General features: G+C 55.0%; 1 protein-coding gene and 1 long non-coding RNA gene across 2 annotated transcripts; both read left to right on the top strand.

Annotated features, from left to right (window-relative positions):
* The first annotated feature begins 505 nt into the window (after positions 1-505).
* Positions 506-1,494, top strand: LOC136008204 (uncharacterized). The gene is made up of 2 exons (XR_010610015.1): positions 506-895; positions 1,276-1,494. It is a non-coding gene; the product is annotated as an uncharacterized LOC136008204 (long non-coding RNA).
* Positions 1,495-15,250: 13,756 nt separating this feature from the next.
* On the top strand, positions 15,251-19,611 carry LOC136008184 (zinc finger protein 282-like). Its single transcript, XM_065667053.1, has 7 exons — positions 15,251-15,510; positions 16,483-16,884; positions 16,975-17,101; positions 17,379-17,492; positions 18,052-18,162; positions 18,298-18,417; positions 18,515-19,611. Exons 1-7 carry the CDS (start codon positions 15,283-15,285, stop codon positions 19,243-19,245), a joined length of 1,833 nt encoding a protein of 610 aa, XP_065523125.1. The 5' UTR covers positions 15,251-15,282; the 3' UTR covers positions 19,246-19,611.
* The last annotated feature ends 280 nt before the right edge of the window (positions 19,612-19,891 follow it).

Here is a 19,891-nt window from a genome sequence, read left to right as displayed (position 1 = left end):
GGGGGAGCAGCCGGTCCCCCGTCCGTTGCTGAGTGAGGCCTCCCCGGCTGTTCCGGCCCCACGCCGGGCCGGGAGCAGGCAGAGCCAGGCCCGTTCCCCGGGGCACCGCATCCCCCTCGGGCTCCCGGCGCCGCTCCGGTCCCGGCCGAGCCGCCGCAGGTCCGCGTTGCTATGACAACAAGTAAGCGCGGGCTCGTCATCCCCGTCCTGTGAGGACGCGCTTGCCATCCTCCAATCGGCGTCCCGCTTCTTCGTTCGCTGGCCAATGGGAATGAATCTATCTGCCCCACCTCCCTCGTGGAGGCCGCGCCGCACGTGCCCGCGGTGATTGGTTGTCGTGACGCCGGTTCGCCAATGGGAGGGCGGAGGCGAGGAGTGACAGGCCAATGGCGAGGAAAAGTGGGCTGCGCTGGCCCAGCCCAGGGCTTTCTGCTCGTGGAGGCCGGCGCCGCGCCCGATTGGCTGCAGCCAGGGCGAGGGGCGTGGCGTGGCGCCGCGGAGGGGCTTGCGGCCGTGCCGCTGGTCGGGCTGCGGGGCCGGGCTGAGCTGCATTGGGGGGGCACGGACACTGCCGGGGCACGCAGGGGAAGGCAGCAGCGGCTGCTGCACAAGGGAGGGAGCCGTGGTTTCCTCCAGCGTCAGTTTAACGGAGCTCAGATGTCGGCCCTCGGGGAGCAAAGATCTCCTGACCCGCTGGGCGCTGGTGCTCAGGAATGGGTGGTGAGTGGGGTCCGCGGCAGGGCTCCTGTTTGTCCCAGTGCCCTGGCACAGGGGTGAATGATTTCCTTCTATATCCGATACCAGAATGTGTCGTGGAGCATCCCATCCGTGTTCCAGAAACACTCCCCCGTGCGCTCTGCCTAGAGCCCCGTTGTCTTCCTGGTTCTTCTTGCAGGTGCATGCTCTGATGATTTCTGTTCTCTCCCTTTCCTAGCAGTGCCCCTGTGCGGTTTTCTCCTCTTTTCAACGTGCCTCTCCAAGGATCTCCTCTCCGACCGACATCCCAAGGTTGCCTCCTGCAGCCCATGCAAAGGGAAAATCCTGTTTCAGACCCCACCTATAAATCCAAGCCTCGATGTTACTGGGCTGTTGCCCTTCTGTTGTTGCATTCTGAATAACCACAACGAGCTTTGTTGTGGCACGTGGGAGTATTCCTCATGGATATGCAGATTAAGGAAGCATATCCATATGTGTCTTCATAGCAGAAGTTGCTTTAAATGTAAATCTGCATCCTAATAGTCTGTTATGCTGATTTTAAAGGTTTTTGCCTTTCAGATTCTACACGTGGCTTTGAAGGAGGGAAGCAGTGTGTGAAAGGAGACCTGGCTCCTGCTCTCCGTCTGCCGCAGGCATTGGCTCCATGTCTCCAGCAATGAAGTTCAGCGCCGTGTTTCACATCTCAATGACCTCAACTCTTTGTGTCTTTTAAACCCATATGTTTTCTTGAGAAGTTTTATCCCATTTAATACCAAAGTTCATTTGAAACTCTTTAAACCCTCTTCCTGGCTTGTTATTTAGGGATTTGTGCCTGTTTCCCATTTTACAATGGTTTATTGCTCGGTGCTGAACTGTCAGAATGCCACCACGTACAAGAACAGCGCCGTGACTTCCTATGGTTTTCCTCTACAAAATAAGCCTCTCCCGAAGCAGTGGATTCCAACATGGGCTGGGATGTGGGAACGCCACCCAAGCACCAGCGGTTATGTCTGAAGCACTTTGAGGACAGTGCTTTTGAAACTGAGCCCTTAAAAATGAGAAAAAACTGACGGCAGCTGAAAGAAGCCATTCCCAAAAAATTCCTTTGGGGGGAAGATGGGAACTGGCTCGTCAGCACGCCGCGGAGTTTCTGTGGTGGGATAAGTAATAAATCTCGGAAACAAATCCAGAATCCTGAGCCTTTAAGGGTAATTGAAATGTTTGCTGTTGTCTTTATTTCCCTTAAATAAAAAGAAGATTTGCACGTGGAGCCCTTCAGGGGAGCAGCAGTATGGGGTACAGGTTAGGGTTATGGTTAGAATGCAGAACGCAGAGGTGGCACTGGGAATTAAAAGGCATCTTGGTGCTCTTTGCAGTCAAATTCCACTGTTATGCCTAAATCATAGCACCACAGAATGGTTTGGGTTGGAAAGGACCCTAAGACCAAGGACCTAAGACCTAAGGACCCCAGTTCCAACCCCTGTGCCATGGGCTGGGACACCTCACACTAGACCATACTGCCCATGGCTCTGTCCAGCCTGGCCTTGAGCACCACCAGCGATGGAGCATTCACACCTTCCTTGGGCAGCCCATTCCAGTGCCTCCCCACCCTCACAGTAAAGAACTTCTTCCTTACATCTAACCTGAACTTCCCCTGTTTAAGTTTGAACCCATTACCCCTTGTCCTATCACTATGGTCCCTGATGAAGAGTCCTTCTCCAGCATCCTCGGGAGCAAATCTGCTGTTTGCTGGAAATGTAGTCCCGCGTCACACTGCGGAAAGAGCTCAGTCCCCACAGACCTGTATTTGTACATGACACTCCTCATGCTTGGAAAAACTTCCTTTGGAGTCACCGAGGTGACCTGTTGGTGCCCACAGTGTGGGTGGCTGGGGCTGAGCCGAGGGCTGAACTTCCGCTCAGCCTTCTCCCCTGTGTATTTAACTGGGGCTGTGATCCCATCTAGCGACAAATCGATGGAACTTAATTATTTCCCTTGGCAGCAGATGCGTACAATTGAGTTTATACATGACGTGAGCTGCAAAATGTCTCAGCCAGCAAGATGGGCGTTAGATTGGAAGGCAAATTAAAACAGGCTCAAAGGCAAGCACGCACAAACACCGTACTTGGCTATAAAGTGCAGCTTCAACATATGTATACCGCATGTAAGACATCGCAGCAAATTCATCCCCACAGAAAACCCCCCAGTATTAATCTCTCAGTATTCATAGAGCTTAATTTGTCACTTGTGTTAACATTTATTATTAGGGAAGAACCCTGACAGCCTGTGGCACTGCCTCAGGGCTCGTTTAAAATACCCTCTGGAGTATTTTCTGGTTTGCAGTGAAAGGAAGAGCTACATTCCCTGACGGCACTGAGTATCAGTGGCAACCACAGGTATTTATTGGTTTAAGACTCATTTTTGACCCAGCCATTACAGAAAGCCGTTGCTTCAGCTGAGTCACATTATTCTAAAGTCATTTTACTCATTCTGAGCTATGTGCAGAAGTAACAGTAGGAGATTCATATATGAAGGCCTTAATTATATAAAGTCCTTAATTAGTCTGCTGGTCGTACGCAGTGTGGTACCTAACAGTACAACAGGGCTAGAAGCAGTTGGCTGCGGACTGCTTCCTTACTGCTGTTTGAAGAAAAGGGCTTTTGAGGATGGTGGCCGTAGTTACTGATTGCTTTGGTTTAGGTCCCTGGGATGTTTGATGGGAAGATTGGCAGAAAGAGCTTTACCAGAAGGTGATAAAGGAGAATTACAAGTCTTTAACCACACTGGGTTAAACAACAAAGGTTAGCTTTCCATTTCTCGCTGAAGGCCTGAAGGCATGCTGTTCCTGACCTGGCTCCTGTCTAATAGTCATTCCTCAAATCTGTTGATTTCTTGTGAATTAAGCTTTAGATACTTCTGAATCTTTGTGAGAGAAGATAAGCTCCACAGTCTTTAAAGACTGAAGGACACTCACTTTCCTGACTGCTCCAAGACCACCGCCTGGGTGTATCACAGGATCATCATGGTTTGGGTTGGAAGGGGCCTTAAAGCTCATCCAGTTCCAACCCCCTGCCACAGGCAGGGACACCTTCCACTAGACCAGGTTGCTCCAAGCCCCTGTGTCCAACCTGGCCTTGAACACTGCCAGGGATGGGGCAGCCACAGCTTCTCTGGGCACCCTGTGCCAGGGCCTCACCACCCTCACAGGCAAGAACTTCTTGCTTATGTTTCATCTCAGTCTCCCCTCTGTCAGTTTAAATCCATTCCCCCTTGTCCTGTCCCTACCTGCCCTTGTCAAAAGCCCCTCTCCAGCTTTCTTGCTGGCCCCTTTAGGCACTGGAAGCTGCTCTAAGGTCTCCCCGGAGCCTTCTCTTCTGGAGGCTGAACAAGCCCAGCTCTCTCAGCCTGTCTCCATAGCAGAGGTGCTCCAGCCCTTGGAGCATCTTTGTGGCCTCCTCTGGACTTGCTCCAACAACTCCACATCCTTCCTGTGCTGGGGTCCCCAGAGCTGGATGCAGGGCTGCAGGGGGGTTTGTGCTTCTGTGATGATGATGCCCTAGAAAATGAAGAAGTCTTACCAGTCAGTTTTGAGTGCCCAGCTATACATTTGTTTGAAGTCATGATTTTTTCCTTAAATTTAAAGGTGTGAGCCCCCACTGGGTCCTCAGCATTCAGGTAATTCCTTGGTAAATAGAAGAACCTGCTGTAATTAAGGGCTAAAAGTGCTTTTATGTGTCTTCTGTACCGGAGGAACAGAAGTGCTGTGAACCCCAGGAGCCTGTGTTATCACATACTCCAGTTTCTGCTTTGTGATGCTCTTCAGTAGGGTTTAAGAATTGCTGATAGAGCTACCCCTGCTATATCTGTGTGCTATATCTGCACTTCCAAATTTGAAATGACATGGAATAAAGAGACAATTTAACCCATTTCTCTTCCAATTCTTTACATACCCTCTGGGGTTTTTACAGTAGAAAAGCTAGAGGCTGCAGACAGCTGCCTCTGTTTTTTCTACAGTTCTGCTCTGCTAAAATAATATGTGCTGTGCATCGCAGGAGGAGGAATTAGCTGGTGGAAGATAAGTTCATATATCAGAAAGACAGCTAGAACGAATCAGAACATACAGCACTGGGGAGCTGAATTGGGTTTTGAGGCTGGAATCAATCTGAGACCTTCCACCTTTGAACTTCCACTTTCCAATCTTTTGGACTTCTGGAATATCTAAAGAAAATCTAAAGAAAATCCTTCACAAGAGCAATTAGAGATGTGTGCACGTCTACGGGGGTATGATATAATAGGCATCACAGAAACATGGTGGGATGGCTCCTATGGCTGGAGTGTTGGGATGGAAGGTTACAGGCTCTTTAGAAAAGAGGGGCCTGGCAGGCGGGGAGGGGGAGTTGCCCTTTATGTTAGGGATAGGCTGGAGAGTATGGAAATCTGTCTAGGGGCAGGTGAGCAGTTTACAGAGAGTTTGTGGGTCAGGGTTAAAGGGAGAACAGCTGTGGGAGACATTACTGTGGGGATCTGTTACAGGCCGCTTGATCAAGGAGAACCTGTGGATGGAGCACTCTACAGACAGATAGGAAAAGCCTCACGCTCGCAGGCCCTTGTTCTCATTGGGGATTTCAACCACGCTGACATCTGTTGGAATGATGGCACTACATGGCACAAGCAATCCAGGAGGTTCCTCGATTGTGTGGAAGACAACTTCCTTCTGCAAGTAATAGAGGAGCCGACAAGGAGAGGTGCCATGCTTGACCTTGTGCTCACCAACAGGGAAGGGCTTGTTGAGAATGTGGTACTCCAGGGCAGCCTTGGATGCAGCGACCATGGGATGGTCGAATTCGAGATCCCCAGGAGAGTGAGAAGAGCGGGCAGCAAGCTCACTGCCCTGGACTTCAAAAGAGCAGACTTTGGCCTCTTCAGGAGCCTGCTTAGTAAGGTTCCATGGGATATAGCCCTGGAGGGCAGGGGGGGCCCAATACTGTTGGTTGATATTCAAGGATCACCTGCTACAAGCTCAGGAGTGCTGCATCCCAACTAGAAGGAAGTGCAGCAGGAGGGCCAGGAGACCTCCTTGGATGGATAAGGAGCTGCTGAGGAAACTTCAGAGGAAAAAAGAGGCTTATAAAGAATGAAAGCAAGGACAGGCGGCCTGGGTAGAGTACAGGGATGTTGTCCGGGAAGCTAGGGACCAGGTTAGGAAGGCTAAGGCCCAGTTAGTTAACATCCTAGCCAGGGATGTTAAGGATAACAGGAAGGGATTCCACAGGTACGTAGCAAACAAAAAACAGACTAGGGACAAAATAAGCCCCCTGAGGAAGCTTTCGGGAGAACTGGCTACACAGGATTTGGAGAAGGCTGAGGTTCTGAATGACTTCCTTGCCTCGGTCTTCACTGGCAAAGGCTCTGACTGCACCACCCAGTTCTTAGAAGGTAGACGCAGGGACTGTGAGAATGAAGACCTTGGGCCCGCTGTAGGAGAGGATCTGGTTCAAGACCATGTTAAGAGCCTGAACGTGCACAAGTCCGTGGGACCTGATGGAATCCATCCGCGGGTCCTGAAGGAGCTGGTGAATGAAGTTGCTAAGCCACTGGCCATCGTATTTGAAAAATCATGGCAGTCAGGTGAAATTCCCGCCGACTGGAAAAAGGGAAATATAACCCCCATTTTCAAGAAGGGGAAAATGGAAGACCCGGGGAATTACAGACCAGTCAGTCTCGCCTCTGTGCCTGGCAAAATCTTGGAGCACATTCTCCTGGAAGGCATGCTAAGGCACATGAAAAACAACAAGGTGCTTGGTGACAGCCAGCATGGCTTCACTAAGGGGAAATCCTGCCTGACCAATCTGGTGGCCTTCTGTGATGGGGCTACAGAACTGATGGACAGGGGTAGAGCAGTTGATGTCATCTACCTGGACTTGTGCAAAGCGTTCGACACTGTCCCACACAACATCCTTCTCTCTAAATTGGAGAGACATCAGTTTGATGGATGGACCACTCGGTGGATAAAGAACTGGCTGGATGGCCGCACACAAAGAGTTGTGGTCAATGGCTCGATGTCCGGCTGGACACCAGTAACGAGTGGTGTCCCTCAGGGATCGGTGTTGGGACCGGTCTTGTTTAACATCTTTGTCGCTGACATGGACAGTGGGATTGAGTGCGCCCTCAGCAAGTTTGCCGATGACACCAAGCTGTGTGGTTCGGTTGATACGCTGGAGGGAAAGGATGCCATCCAGAGGGACCTCGACACGCTTGTAAGGTGGGCTGATGCCAACCTCATGAAGTTTAACCATGCCAAGTGCAAGGTCCTACACCTGGGTTGAAGCAATCCCAGGCACAGCTACAGATTGGGTAAAGAAGAGATTCAGAGCAGCCCTGCAGAGAAGGACTTGGGGGTGCTGGTCGATGAGAAAATGAACATGAGCTGGCTTCAGTGTGCGCTCGCAGCCCAGAAAGCCAACCGTATCCTGGGCTGCATCAAAAGGAGCGTGACCAGCAGGTCGAAGGAGGTGATCCTGCCCCTCTACTCTGCTCTTGTGAGACCTCACCTGGAGCATTGTGTGCAGTTCTGGTGTCCTCAACATAAAAAGGACATGGAACTGCTGGAACAAGTCCAGAGGAGGGCCACGAGGATGATCAGGGGACTGGAGCACCTCCCGTATGAAGACAGGCTGAGGAAGTTGGGGCTGTTCAGCCTGGAGAAGAGAAGGCTGCGTGGAGACCTCATAGCAGCCTTCCAGTATCTGAAGGGGGCCTATAGGGATGCTGGGGAGGGACTCTTCATTAGGGACTGTAGTGACAGGACAAGGGGTAACGGGTTAAAACTTAAACAGGGAAAGCTTAGTTTGGATACAAGGAAGAAGTTCTTTCCTGTTAGGGTGGTGAGGCACTGGAATGGGTTGCCCAGGGAGGTTGTGAGTGCTCCATCCCTGGCAGTGTTCAAGGCCAGGTTGGACGAAGCCTTGGGTGAGATGGTTTAGTGTGAGGTGTCCCTGCCTATGGCAGGGGGATTGGAACTTGATGATCTTAAGGTCGTTTCCAACCCTAACTATTCTATGATTCTAAAATGGAAGACGAACGCTTCTCCGTTGCTTCCCAGCCACCCTCTTAGATGCCAGAGCAGCTGCACATGTCCTTTTGTTGGACCTTTCCCCAGTGTAAGAGATGTGCTGTTAGACAGTGGGATATTCAGGTGTGTGCTGGAAAACAGCATCACGGAGTCTTTTGGTACAGTTCTAGGAACAAGCAGGAAAATGTTGTCCCTTGAGAAAGGAAAAGGCAGTATTTTTCATGTAAACGAATAAAAATGGCTCATGTTACAAAGCAAGGGCAAAAGTACAGGGCACAGAGACTTGAAGGGAACAGGCTGACAAAAAGCTCTCTTCAGGGCTGCTTGTTGCACAACGTACCCTTTGACTACATCCGTACAATGAAGTAGGTTAGGAAATATCTTTGTAATAATAGGGAAAAAAAACAGAGGAGAATAATCACCATCATTTGAGGTTGGAACTGGATGAGCTTTAAGGTCCCTTCCAACCCAAACCATGCTACGATTCTATGATTCTAGTCATGGAGTCTATTCTATGTTTTCCATGTTCTATTTCTTGTACAGACCATCCTCCTTCCAAAAGCAGCATCCAGGCACACAAGGTGCTGCACATCAAGGATCAATGAGATCTGGGGGAAAGGGAAATCCCTGCAAGTTTTAGTGCAGGTGTGGGTGAGACCCATCAGAAATTAAACAGAAAACACATTGAAATCGTACAGGCTGGTAGCATTAGAGGAAGAGGGACTGTGGCTCATGCCTGCTTTTTTATCCCAAACTTGTTTTCTTTGTATGGACATAGCCATGGACATAGCAGGAATTGTTCTTTGGAGATTTATGTTACAACACATCAGGTAAAGGGAACGTTTGGAATCTTGTTGTTCCAGGCTTTGCTGTGATCAGATCCAAGCTGCAGAGTCATGCAGAGTGTGGGAAGTACAGAACTGCGTGTGTCATTCCTGGGAGGATCCCAGGACCTGAGCTGCCCAATTTCATTCAAGGGGCTAACATCTGAGAGTCATCAGAATTCAGCACGAGTCAGGCAAATCCAACAGGAAACTGAAGAGGTGACAGCTCTCTTGAGGAAGGAGATCCCAGTGAATTCAAGGAGATCCTTTGTTATCGGCAAACCCATGCAGGAGAACGCCTGTATCTGTGCATGGAATGTCATAAGACCCGTAAATTGAAAATTGGGCTTCAAAAACATAAGCAAATTCACACCAAAAGGGCTTGAGTGTCCTCGTACATGTGCACAAACTGCAGTAAAAGCTTTGGTCGCCACATAGACCTGATGTGACACCAGAGAACTCACACAGGAGAGAGGACATGAAAGTGTATGGAATGTGAAAAGTTTTGGGGGAAAACCGAGACTCACTAATCGTTTGCAAACGCATCATGTACCCATGTAGTCAGTGTGCCAAATCTTGCTGGGATGGGTTATTCCATCCAGTTATCAAAAAAACCCTCTCTGTGCCAAGATTATAGAACCACAGAATGGTTTGGGTTGGAATGAACTTGAAGATCATCCAGTTCCAAACCCCTGCCATGGGCAGGAACACCTTCTGCTAGACCAGGTTGCTCCAAGTCCCGTCCAGCCTAGCCTTGAACACTGCCACAGCTTCTCTGGGTACCCTGTGCCAGGGCCTCACCACCCTCACAGGCAAGAACTTCTTCCTTATGTTTCATCTCAGTCTCCCCTCTGCCAGTTTAAAGCCATTCCCCCTTGTCCTGTCCCTACCTGCCCTTGTCAAAAGCCCCTCTCCAGCTTTCTTGTTGGCCCCTTCAGGCACTGGAAGCTGCTCTAAGGTGTCCCTGGAGCCTTCTCTTTTCCCCAGGTGGAACAAGCCCAGCTCTCTCAGCCTGTTGGGATGGTGTTTTATAGTTGTATAGTGATTATAGGGGAAGCTTTAGGATAAAACAGTTTTACTAAACCGCATCAAGTTCAAGCATGAAAGGTGTCTGGTTGGTGCCAGCCTGGCATTCATTGATTAGGAGCTGTTTTTAATTAGCAGCTAGATGATTCATACCTGAAAGGAGCATGTAGAGCAGTCTGGACTGTACCAAAAGCATTGCTAAATACATCTGATGTACCAACCAGCACATGCTGGAGAATGTCCATATTAATGCAAAGGAATGCTGGAAGTTCTTCAGGTACGAGAAGGCTGAGGAAAATGGCATGGTCAGAACGGGATTGCAGAGCTGTGAGCAGGAAGTGGAGCCTCTGAGAGCTGAGGTTAAGAAGAGTGGTCATGGTTGATGTAAAAATAGCAACTAAAGGAAAAAAGCTCAGCAGCTGGAGTTGCAGGAGAGCAGCAGTTAGAGTGCTCTCACATGGAAATCGTGACCAGAATCAGTTGCTTCAAACATCTCTTTACTAGGGAGAGAGGTGCCAGTTTAATTACTGAGGTTCTGGAACAGACCATGGGTGTATTCTTAACGTGTGTGCAATGTGTAGGCAATGTCATGTTGTAAACCAAAGAAAGTGGTGGCTTCAGCTCCAGGGGGAAGATTGGCAGATGGTGTTTGTTTAAAGACTATGTGTCGTCTGCCCCCAGGCTGCTGCTATTCCACATTTTCCCTTACTGCAGTTGAGGGCAAAGAGTGAAAAAGTGGCTTAGCAGCCACTTTGAGTCCAGGAGCAAAGTCAATGTCCTCAACTTCACTTGAGGAGCAGCAGAGCAAGAAACAGCCGGTTCTGTGGTGGGGTTCAATACGTTCTGAAGGCGATGGAGGGAATACACTTGGCCCCAGGGGATCCCTGACTCCTCCATTACAGAAGAAATGTCCAGAAAACCCTTTATTGTTGGCTTCTCACTATTTCTTTCTCTTAACTGCCCTTGGGACAGCTTTTCTTTTATTCTTCATAGTATCACAGACTGGTTTGGGTTGGAAGGAACCTTAAAGCTCATCCAGTTCTAACACCTTGCCATGGGCAGGGACACCTTCCACTTACAGCCCCATCCAACCTGGCCTTGAACACTGCCAGGGAACTCTCTGGGCAACCTGTGCCAGGCCCTCACCACCCTCACAGGGAAGAACTCCCTAAGACCTCACTGGAAAGAAATGATCACCTTGTTTAGAGGTTTAAGTGGAAACTGAGATTAAATGGAGATGGAAAGCCACAAAGGCAGTGTGCTAGCCAACATGATGGCAGTGTGTAGAGTTTTACTTGCATAAAGTACAGAGCAAATCTTAAACCACAAAAGGAAGCAAAAAATGTCAAAAAGATTCAGCAGTAAAGTGAGGTGTCTCCCCTGTGGGAAGCATGGAGAGGCTGGCTCCTTGTGTTAGCTGTGGACATGGCAGTGGGGAACAGCTACAGGAGCTGTGCTTGTGTAGAGCATGTTTGATGCTCATTTAACTGGTAAATATTCAGTTGCGCTGGGGAAATCTGGAGTCAAACCATCCTAACATGAGTTGTGTACCGAGAAAGGAGCAGTGGAAGAACTGGGGAGAGATGCGTTGTCTATGATTTGGAAACAGTAGCACCAGTTTTCTCTCACCTTAAGCAAAGGGCTCTGGTGCGACGGCCAGGGATGGCGATTCCACCACTTCCCTGGGAAGCCTATTCCATGCAGATACCCAGCTTAAAAAAAGATAAGTCCTTTTGGGTTTGTTTCTCATATAGAGCCCTCCTTCCCATTCCACTGCTGCCAGTGGGAATCTTGCCCTTCTTCAGCCTTTGTATAGCTCAGAATGATTAAACAGAGAGTTCATGTGCAAGAGTTCCCTTCACAAGATGCTGTTACGGACTTCAAAACCCGTTCTTTCTGAAGCTGTATTTAAACACTGCATTTCCAGTCCTCGTGCAAAAATACCACTAAAGCAAGGCAGCGTGTTTTCAAGAAGACCCCAGTGGTAGCAATTGGGTAGTCCTTCAGTGTGGTGCCTGCTGAGGTCCTTGGGAAGTTGAGGTTGGAAGGGCTGCAGAAACTTGCCCTTCCGTACCCGAGCCTTTTCCCAGGAGCACTTCTGGAAATCACGAGATTCTCTGAATTCCTCATTGGGAAACTGTCTGAATTCTCTTATAGCAGGAAGAGTTTTCCGTAGTCTTTGTTATTTAGTAAGATGCCTAAGGTGAGCCTCTGTGTGCTTGCCTTGAGAAATAACATTCACGCATAGGGAAGTACAAGAGACTGTAGACTCTTCCGTTTGTGCAGTGGGGAAAAAAATGCCAGATCTTTGGCAAGAGAGGATTTCCTCAGAGAGCGCTTCCAGCACCATTTGTTTTTAACAAGCTTTAGGTGATGTTTAATGTGCAAATTAACACTAAACCACGCATTAACGAATGTGTAAAGCTCACCCTGCTGTGTAGCGCCTCGCCAGGCGTAGCAGTGACAGGAGCACACCTGAGAATAGAGCAGTTTGAGGTTGAAGAGCACTGAGTGGTACAAACAAGGTGAGGAAGTCACACATGAGGCCTTTCTGCCCTTCCTGGTTTAACTAGGATGGATTGCTGTCTGAAGCGTCCTCTGCCTTTGGTTGGATGGTTTAGTGTGAGGTGTCCCTGCCCATGGCAGGGGGGTTGGAACTAGATGATCTCGAGGTCCTTTCCAACCCTAACTCTTCTATGATTCTATGATTCTATGATTCTATGATTCCCTTCTCCGGTTTGCAGACTGAGAGCTCTGGCATTTTGTGATTAATGCCGATAAAAGATTATTTCTCCTCAAAGTTTCTCTGAGCTTCTCCCTCTCTCGGCTGGATGCAGATGAAGGGTCTCATCCTGTGTGTTCACTTGGTGCCTCCTGGGCTGTGGGTGCTGCCATCACCCAAATAAACACGAAACTACAGAAAGAGAGGCCTGATATGAGCACTTTTTGGGAAGGGATCATCTTCCTTTCTTTGTGTGGGTTTTTAGTCAAAGCAACCAAAAAAAAAGAGCCCTTTCCCAGAAAGCTCCATCTGTTGTTGGGGAGGTTTGGCTTTATCATGTTTATTGTGCGTAATTTCCACTCTACCCTATTACATCCCTTCCCAAGCAGATCCAGGCCCTGCCCACACATTCCGTACCCCAGGCACTTCCCATTGCCCCAGTTTGGAGCAGAACTGGAACCGGGTGTGTAGCAGGTGCCTGGGAGACACCGAGCAAATCTGGCGAGCAGCGGGTTCCAAGTGAAGGGAGGACAGGGTTCCTAGTGCGGCGGTTCCTTATGCTGGAGCCACCCATGCAGGAAGATGCTGCAGGTGCAGGGACTTTACACTGGTTCAGAATTGGCTGGATAAATTCCCAGAAGGAAAAACAAAAAGTGATAGGAAGTATTCATTAGGGAAAAAATCATCCCTGTGAGGGTGGTGAGGCCCTGGCACAGGCTGCCCAGAGAAGCTGTGGCTGCCCCATCCCTGGCAGTGTTCAAGGCCAGGTTGGACAGGGCTTGGAGCAACCTGGTCTAGTGGAAGGCGACCCTGCCCGTGGCGGGGGGTTGGAACTGGGTGAGCTTTGAGGTCCCTTCCAACCCAAACCATTCTAGGATTCCCTCTGGCTTGACAGCATCTAAAGCTGGTACCAATGAACATGGAGCCCTGACTTTACGTTCCCGAGCAGGAGAGCTGTCCCTGGGATGCACCTGCTCCCCATAAGCAAGAACCTGCTACCCAGAGCCAGAGGGAAGGTGGGAGAGCAGCTGGTCCCCATCCCTCCACAGTAGGGACAGAAAGAGCTGGCTCCTTCCCATCCAGATCTACTGGTTGCCAGGTGCGGTGTGAAAAAACTCAGTAAACTGCCTTTATTTGCTAGTTTCTCAAAGGAGCAAGGCTTCCATGACTGTGCTGTGCCTGTCTGCTGGTCCCCATCACCAAACACTGTCCCCTGCAGCCCTCCTGGTCCCTGCTGGGCCAGGGGTGCTGTGTGCCGAAGTCCTGGTGAGGGGGTGCAGCCAAATCCTGGCACGCTTGGGACCAGGGTGGAGAGGGCAGTGCAGGACAGCAGCACCTCCACGTGCTCTTTGGTGTTCTGTTTTACCAAAGACCATCGTTTCTTACTCCCTACCTTTAATTGCACTGAGATACTGAGCTCCCTGAATGCTGCTTTTAGCCATGTCCTTTGGGGTCCCACATCATTCCTGTGGGGCACCAGCAGCTTGTACCCTCGCTCCCAGAGACACACTCGCCACCCTCAGTGCTTCTCCTGCTCCAGGCTCTGGTGGGTGCCAGCGGCTCTGGCTCAGCCCCAGGAGCCAGGATGGTGCTGGGCCATGGAAAAGAGGCACAGGCGTTTTAGGGCCCTTCAGGTGCCCGAGCTGGGGGACGCAGCACTGGGAGAGACGCAGGAGCCATCCCATCTCCAAGCGAAATGGCTGCGCGGGCTCCCGTGATGCCTGCTCAGCCCGTTAACCCTTCTCGGCCCACCGCCCTCTCTGCTCAGAGGCCGGGACGAGCCTCTCCGTGTCCTGTGGAGGGGAGCCCCCTCTGTGCCAACCCCTATGCCCCTGGAGCATGAGCTTTCCCCGGGAGGTTTCCACGAAGGCAGGACCCTAACGCTTTTCCCTGATCTGACACCAGCCCCTCGAACTTAGACTGAAAAGTCCCAGGGTTGTGGTGAGCTGGGGGGGGGGGGGGTCCCCAAAACCAGAACATCCCCACACGTGGGTCTCACATCCACCTCTGGCCGGGGCAGGGGTCCTGCTGGCAGTGGCTGTGTGTTCCTCTGCCCACACCAGGCCCTCAACCTGCAGCCCTCCATGTGTCACTGGGTGTTTGCTGGAGGGAGAAGGGGTCCCAGCAGCACAGTGTCCCCAGGGGTTGGAGGGACACCCCCTTGCCCAACCGGCCACCTGCGGGCTGTCACCCTGCGGTGCTGGCAGGGATGCAGTGCCCAGCTGCAGCCAGAGCAGGGTAGCCCGGGGACTTTGGGCTCAGGGCACCCACCAGGCCACCGTGCCGGTGCTGATACCGGAGCCGCAGCTGGTTCTGGTGTCAGGGTAGAGGCTTGGTGGCAGTACCTGGGCTGGGGCTTGGTGCTGATGTTGATGCCAGCAGCAGCACCAACATTTGGCACCACTGCCAGTGCCAGGTCTTGGTGCCAATGCTGGCAACAGTGCTGACACTGGTGCTGATGCTGATACTGCTGCTGGGGCTTGGTATCAGTGCTGGTGCTCATGCCGATGCTGCTGCCAACTGATGCCTGTGCCAACGCCGGTGCCAATGCCTTCCCCATGCTAGTGCCGATACTGATGCCAGTGGTAGTGGCAGTGGTGGGGCAGTGGCTGTGGTGGTGCCAATGCTGATGCCCATGCCACTGCCGATACCAGTGCTGATGCTGCCACAGGTGCCAATGCTGAATCCGTGCTAGTGTCAATACTGATGCTGGTGCTGGTGGCGGTGGCAGTGACGGTGCCGATGCGTGCCCGTGCTAGTGCCGATGCTGCTGCCGGTGCCAGCGCTGCCCTCGGTGCCTGTGGCAGTGCCGGTGCCGGGGTGCCCGTAGCGCCGGTGGCAGTAGCGGTGTCGGGGCTGCCGGGTGTCGGTGCCGGTAGGCGGCAGTGCTCCGCGCTCGGCGCCGCTCCCCCGCCCGCTGCCGCGAAGCCCGGCGGAGGCGGATGCAATTCCCCGGCTGCCCCTGGCTCCTCGGCGGGGCGGCGGGGCCCGGCCCGCAGCGCGCAGGCACCGACAGCGGCTCCAGTCCCGGCCCCGCTACCGGCCCCGCCGCGGAGGCGGGCGGCAGCGCGGCCCCGCTCCGCTCCGCGCTCTCCCCGCCGCGGCCCGGGCCCAGCCGCCGGGGCCCGGCCCAGCACCGCGGGGCCATGGCCGAGTGGGCGCCCGCCCAGGTAAGCGCCGCCCGGCCCGGCCCGGCCCGGGGCATCGGCACCGGCACCGGAGGCGGAGCCGCTGCCCCCGCGCCGCTCCCCGCCGCCGCCATGGGCCTGACCGGCCGGGACCCCCCGGCACTCCCGGCCCGCGGAGCCCCGGCCACCCCGCACGCCCTCCAGCCCCGGGCCGCTCGCGGAGACCTGTCCCGGGGTGCTCCGGTGCCGCCGCGATACCCCCGGGACCGGCCCCACCATGTGGCTGGGCGCCTCCGACCCGGGATGTCCCCGTGCCCGCGGGATGCCCCGGTGCCCCCGGGATGCTTCCCGCAGGCTCTCCAGCCCCGGGATGCCCTCGGCACCCCTGACCCGGGATGTCCCCGTGTGTCCCCGGGATGTCCCCGGGCATCCGCGGTCCAGGCTGCCCCGTGCCCCCGGCCCCATCCCGAGGGGATCCTGCCTGATGGGGGTCAGCAAGGGGTGGGGGCTGGGGGTTACTGGGGTGGGGGCCTCTGCCCTCATAGCATGGTGATGGTGCTGGCCAGTGTCCCACGGGGACAGTGACCGGTGCTGACCCCGTGGTCACTCTGCAATCCCTCCCTCACCTACTGGTCGAGCAGAGCCCAGCCTTGTCTGCCCCTCACCATCCCCTCAGTCCTGCTCCGTCCATCTGCCCTGTCTCCTTCTGGTGCATAGACGGGGTCCCAGCAGCTCCTTCCTTTTCTGGGCAGGACCAACCAACCACTGCAGGGGTCGAATCCTGCTCAGTCAAATCGCTGATTTGGGATACACAGCGGTGCCTGCAGGGCAGGTCCCCAGGTGCCCAGGGCTGGGGGAGATGGGGGGAACCCTTCCTGCAGCCAAAGAGGGCAGGGTGAGGGTAGTGCTGCCGCCTTTGGGCAGTGGGTGGCCCAAATCAGCCCAAAATCAGGCACAACCCAGTGGGGGGCTGACCGTGGGCCCCCTCCCACCTGCGCCCTCCCCACATCCCAGGTGCAGGAATGGAATGTGGAGGCCCCTCACCTGATGCCACTGCAGCCACCGCTGCTGCCGGAGCGGGCACACGTGCGAGAGGCCCAGCTCCACTCTGCCGAGGCCTCCCTCTGGACCGTGGTGGCCACGGTGCAGGCGATGGAGAGGAAGATCGACCTCCTTGCCACCCGCCTGCTCAGCCTGGAGGGTCGGTCCGGCACGGCCGAGAAGAAGCTCCTGGACTGCGAGAAGACGGCCATGGAGTTTGGGAACCAGCTGGAGAGCAAGTGGGCTGTGCTGGGCACCCTCATCCAGGAGTACGGGCTGCTCCAGCGGCGCCTGGAGAACGTGGAGAACCTCCTCAAGAATAGGAACTTCTGGGTGCTGCGCCTGCCCCCTGGCCCCCGGGGCGAGGTCCCCAAGGTAATGGCTCTTGGGGGGGCTATGGGATGGGTACACTCAGAGCCCCAGGGGAGTGGGTGCTGCTGAGCTGCCGGGGGCTTATCCCTGCAGGTACCGGTGACGTTTGTTGACATTGCTGTCTACTTCTCCGCGGAGGAGTGGAAGAATTTGGAGGAGTGGCAGAAAGAGCTGTACAATAACCTGGTGAAGGAGAACTATGAGTCTTTGATCTCCCTGGGTAAACATCCCTTCTCACCCCTTTCCCAGCTGCATCAACACAAAGGGTCCTGGATGCGGGTGCACAGGGATGGGATGATGTGCTGTGCTGTGCCGGGGCCGCCATGTGCTGCCTGTCCCAAAGGTGCTGCAGTGGGTTCTCTTCCCCCCAGAATCAATGCGACCCAGGCCTCCAGCACGGAGGTCCTGCTGAATTCGGGCAGGTTCTCTGCCCGTCAGCATGGGGAGGGTGGGCTGGGCCCTTCTGCTGGTGCCATCCGTGCTCTCTCCCTGTGCAGACGGTGCCCTCTCTAGAAGCGAGGCACAGCCCCGCAGCGAGCGCCCAGAGGGACCTTGTGTCCCTGAGCAGAGGGACCTGGAGCAGAGGGAGCTGCCGACGGATGCCTGCGCGGGTGAGACACCGGCCCCTGGCCTCGCTGCCTCCCAGCTTATGTTTCCCTCTTCCCACTGCTTGCATCCTTCCCGTTTTCCTGGTGGTCCCAGACCTCCAGGCCCAGTTTCCAAGCTGTGGCCAGACTCCGCTCCCTGCTGTGTGACCAGGGACCATCACGAGTGACTCTGGAAAATCCCCTGTGACTGATGTGCCAGGGATCTTGGGCATCCGTCACTGGGAGATCCGTGTGTTCCCCACCGCCACCACGTCATGCCAGAGCCCATGGGCTGCATCACAGTCACCTGTCCCTGTTGGCTGTGCTGTAGTCACCCATCCCCAAGGGCTGTCCCACAGTCGCCCATCCCCTTCTGCTGTGCCATCATCACCCATCCCTATGGGCTGTCCTGAGGTCACCCATTGCCACAAATCCCCCAGGGGTACTTGGTGCCAAATAACTGCTGCGGGATGGGGATATCCGACGTGGTCAGAGACCAGGGTCCCACATCTATGGTGTATTGGTCATGGGTCACGCTGGGTGGCTGCATCTTGGCACTGGCCAAGTCTCTCCTTGTGAACAGAGTCACTGATCTCCACCTCCGACATCCTGTCCCGGATCAAACAGGAGGTGGCCTTCGTTGGGGAGCAGCAGTTCACGGAGGAGCGGGCGATGCCGGCAGACCCCTGCGCAGGTGAGGCCGGGGTTGTGCCGCGCACCCACCGGCTGCCCAATGCCAGCAGCAGCCACTGCTTTTTAGAGCCGCTGCCTCTCCCAGCCTGCCCGGTGCAGGATGTGTCTGAGTCCCTGTCCCCGTACTTCCCTGCAGGCGCAGACGCCCTGATCACTGCCCATGACTTCTTGTCATGGATCAAGCAGGAGGAAGAGCCCTGTGTCCGCGAGCCCTGGGAGCTGCCGGAGAGGGAGATGCTGACAGGCCCTGGTCCTGGTGAGTGATGCTGAGGCCAGCCCCATGGGGCTGGGCTGGGGCTGGGGACGTCCCTGGTGTCCCCAGCAGCCGCTGACTAGGGTCTTCCCCCCTGCAGCAGGCGATGGGCTGCTGGTGAAGACAGAGGAGCGGTGCCCCCACGCCGAGCCCCCCGATGAGGTGGGTTTGCCAGGCAGCTCTGGGGAACTGCTCTTCCCCAGCACGGGCTTTGGGAACGCTGAGGGACAGGCAGCGGTGACACCGGCTCCAGCGGTGGCTCTACCAGCACAGCACAGACTGGGCAAAGCTCCGGGCTCAGAGCCGGGGCCGGGAGCCGAGGCAGCGGGTCCCACTGCGACACCGGGGCCTGCCGAGGAGCGGCCGCACGGCTGCACTGAGTGCGGGAAGAGCTTCAGCGGGAAGAAGAGCCTGCGGATCCACCAGCGGAGCCACGCGGCCGAGCGCCCCTACCCCTGCGCCGAGTGCGGCAAGAGCTTCAACTGCCACTCGGGGCTGGTGCGGCACCAGATGATCCACCGCGGCGAGCGGCCCTACAAGTGCACCGAGTGCGGCAAGTGCTACAGCCGCAAGGAGCACCTGCAGAACCACCAGCGCCTGCACACGGGCGAGCGGCCCTTTGCCTGCGCCGCCTGTGGCAAGAGCTTCATCCGCAAGCAGAACCTGCTCAAGCACCAGCGCATCCACACCGGAGAACGGCCCTACCAGTGCCCGGCCTGCGGACGCAGCTTCCGCTACAAGGAATCCCTCAAGGATCACCAGCGGGTCCACGGGGCTGAGGCGGGGGCCCCCCCGCTGCCGCCCTCTGGCATCATGCCCCCTGGGGACTAGGGGCTGCTCCGCCATGGACTGACACCCCCCGGCATGGGGGCAGGCGCCGGCCACGCAGCTTCCTACCAAATAGAGGTGCCCGGCCGGAGCGGGGGCACATGGGGATCCCCGGGGCCAGCCCCTGCTATGGACGGATGCTCTTTGGCCCCCACTGCTCCCTGCACCGGACAATCCTGCTGCACAGGATGGGGAGCAGCCCCCCTGCCGTGCCCCCCCGCTGCCAGCCCCCCGCCTGCTGCTCTGCTCCCCCGGCCCCCGCTGCTTATTTTTACTGCCCCCCGCCCCGTGCCATCCTGCTCTGTACAGTGCTTGGGGTGTAGTTTTGTATGGACAACGCGCTATGGAATAAAGTCATGCTGGGCTGCAGCGCCTTGGCCCCTGGCCCCGCAGGGTTCCCCATGGCCCTCAGGCCTTGCGGTCACACTGCTGCCACATCCCCGTGGTCCTGCATCCTGGGGAGGCAGTGGCAGTGCCTGCAAGCTTGGTGATGGGGAATGGGGGGAAATCATGGCTCAGCATGGGGCATAGGGCAGTGGGAATGGCAGCAGCACAGAGCCAAGGGGCATGGCGGCTGCCTGCTGCTCCTGTTGTCTCCAGCCACCGTGGCCTGGTGCTGGCAGAGCGGGAAGTGCCTGCACCCATGGGT

The sequence above is a fragment of the Lathamus discolor genome, chromosome 2 (genome assembly GCF_037157495.1).
Source record: "Lathamus discolor isolate bLatDis1 chromosome 2, bLatDis1.hap1, whole genome shotgun sequence".
Classification (NCBI taxonomy): domain Eukaryota; kingdom Metazoa; phylum Chordata; class Aves; order Psittaciformes; family Psittacidae; genus Lathamus; species Lathamus discolor.
This window is presented reverse-complemented; position numbering and strand designations above follow the sequence as displayed.

What these genes read in the sequence shown, in the direction of transcription:
- LOC136008184 (XM_065667053.1), top strand. Translation starts at nt 15,283, where the DNA reads ATGCAATTCCCCGGCTGCCCCTGGCTCCTCGGCGGGGCGGCGGGGCCC. An exon ending in TGAGTCTTTGATCTCCCTGG is followed by an intron (nt 17,102 to 17,378) that starts GTAAACATCCCT and finishes CTCCCTGTGCAG; the next exon opens with ACGGTGCCCTCTCTAGAAGC. An exon ending in GCCGGCAGACCCCTGCGCAG is followed by an intron (nt 18,163 to 18,297) that starts GTGAGGCCGGGG and finishes ACTTCCCTGCAG; the next exon opens with GCGCAGACGCCCTGATCACT.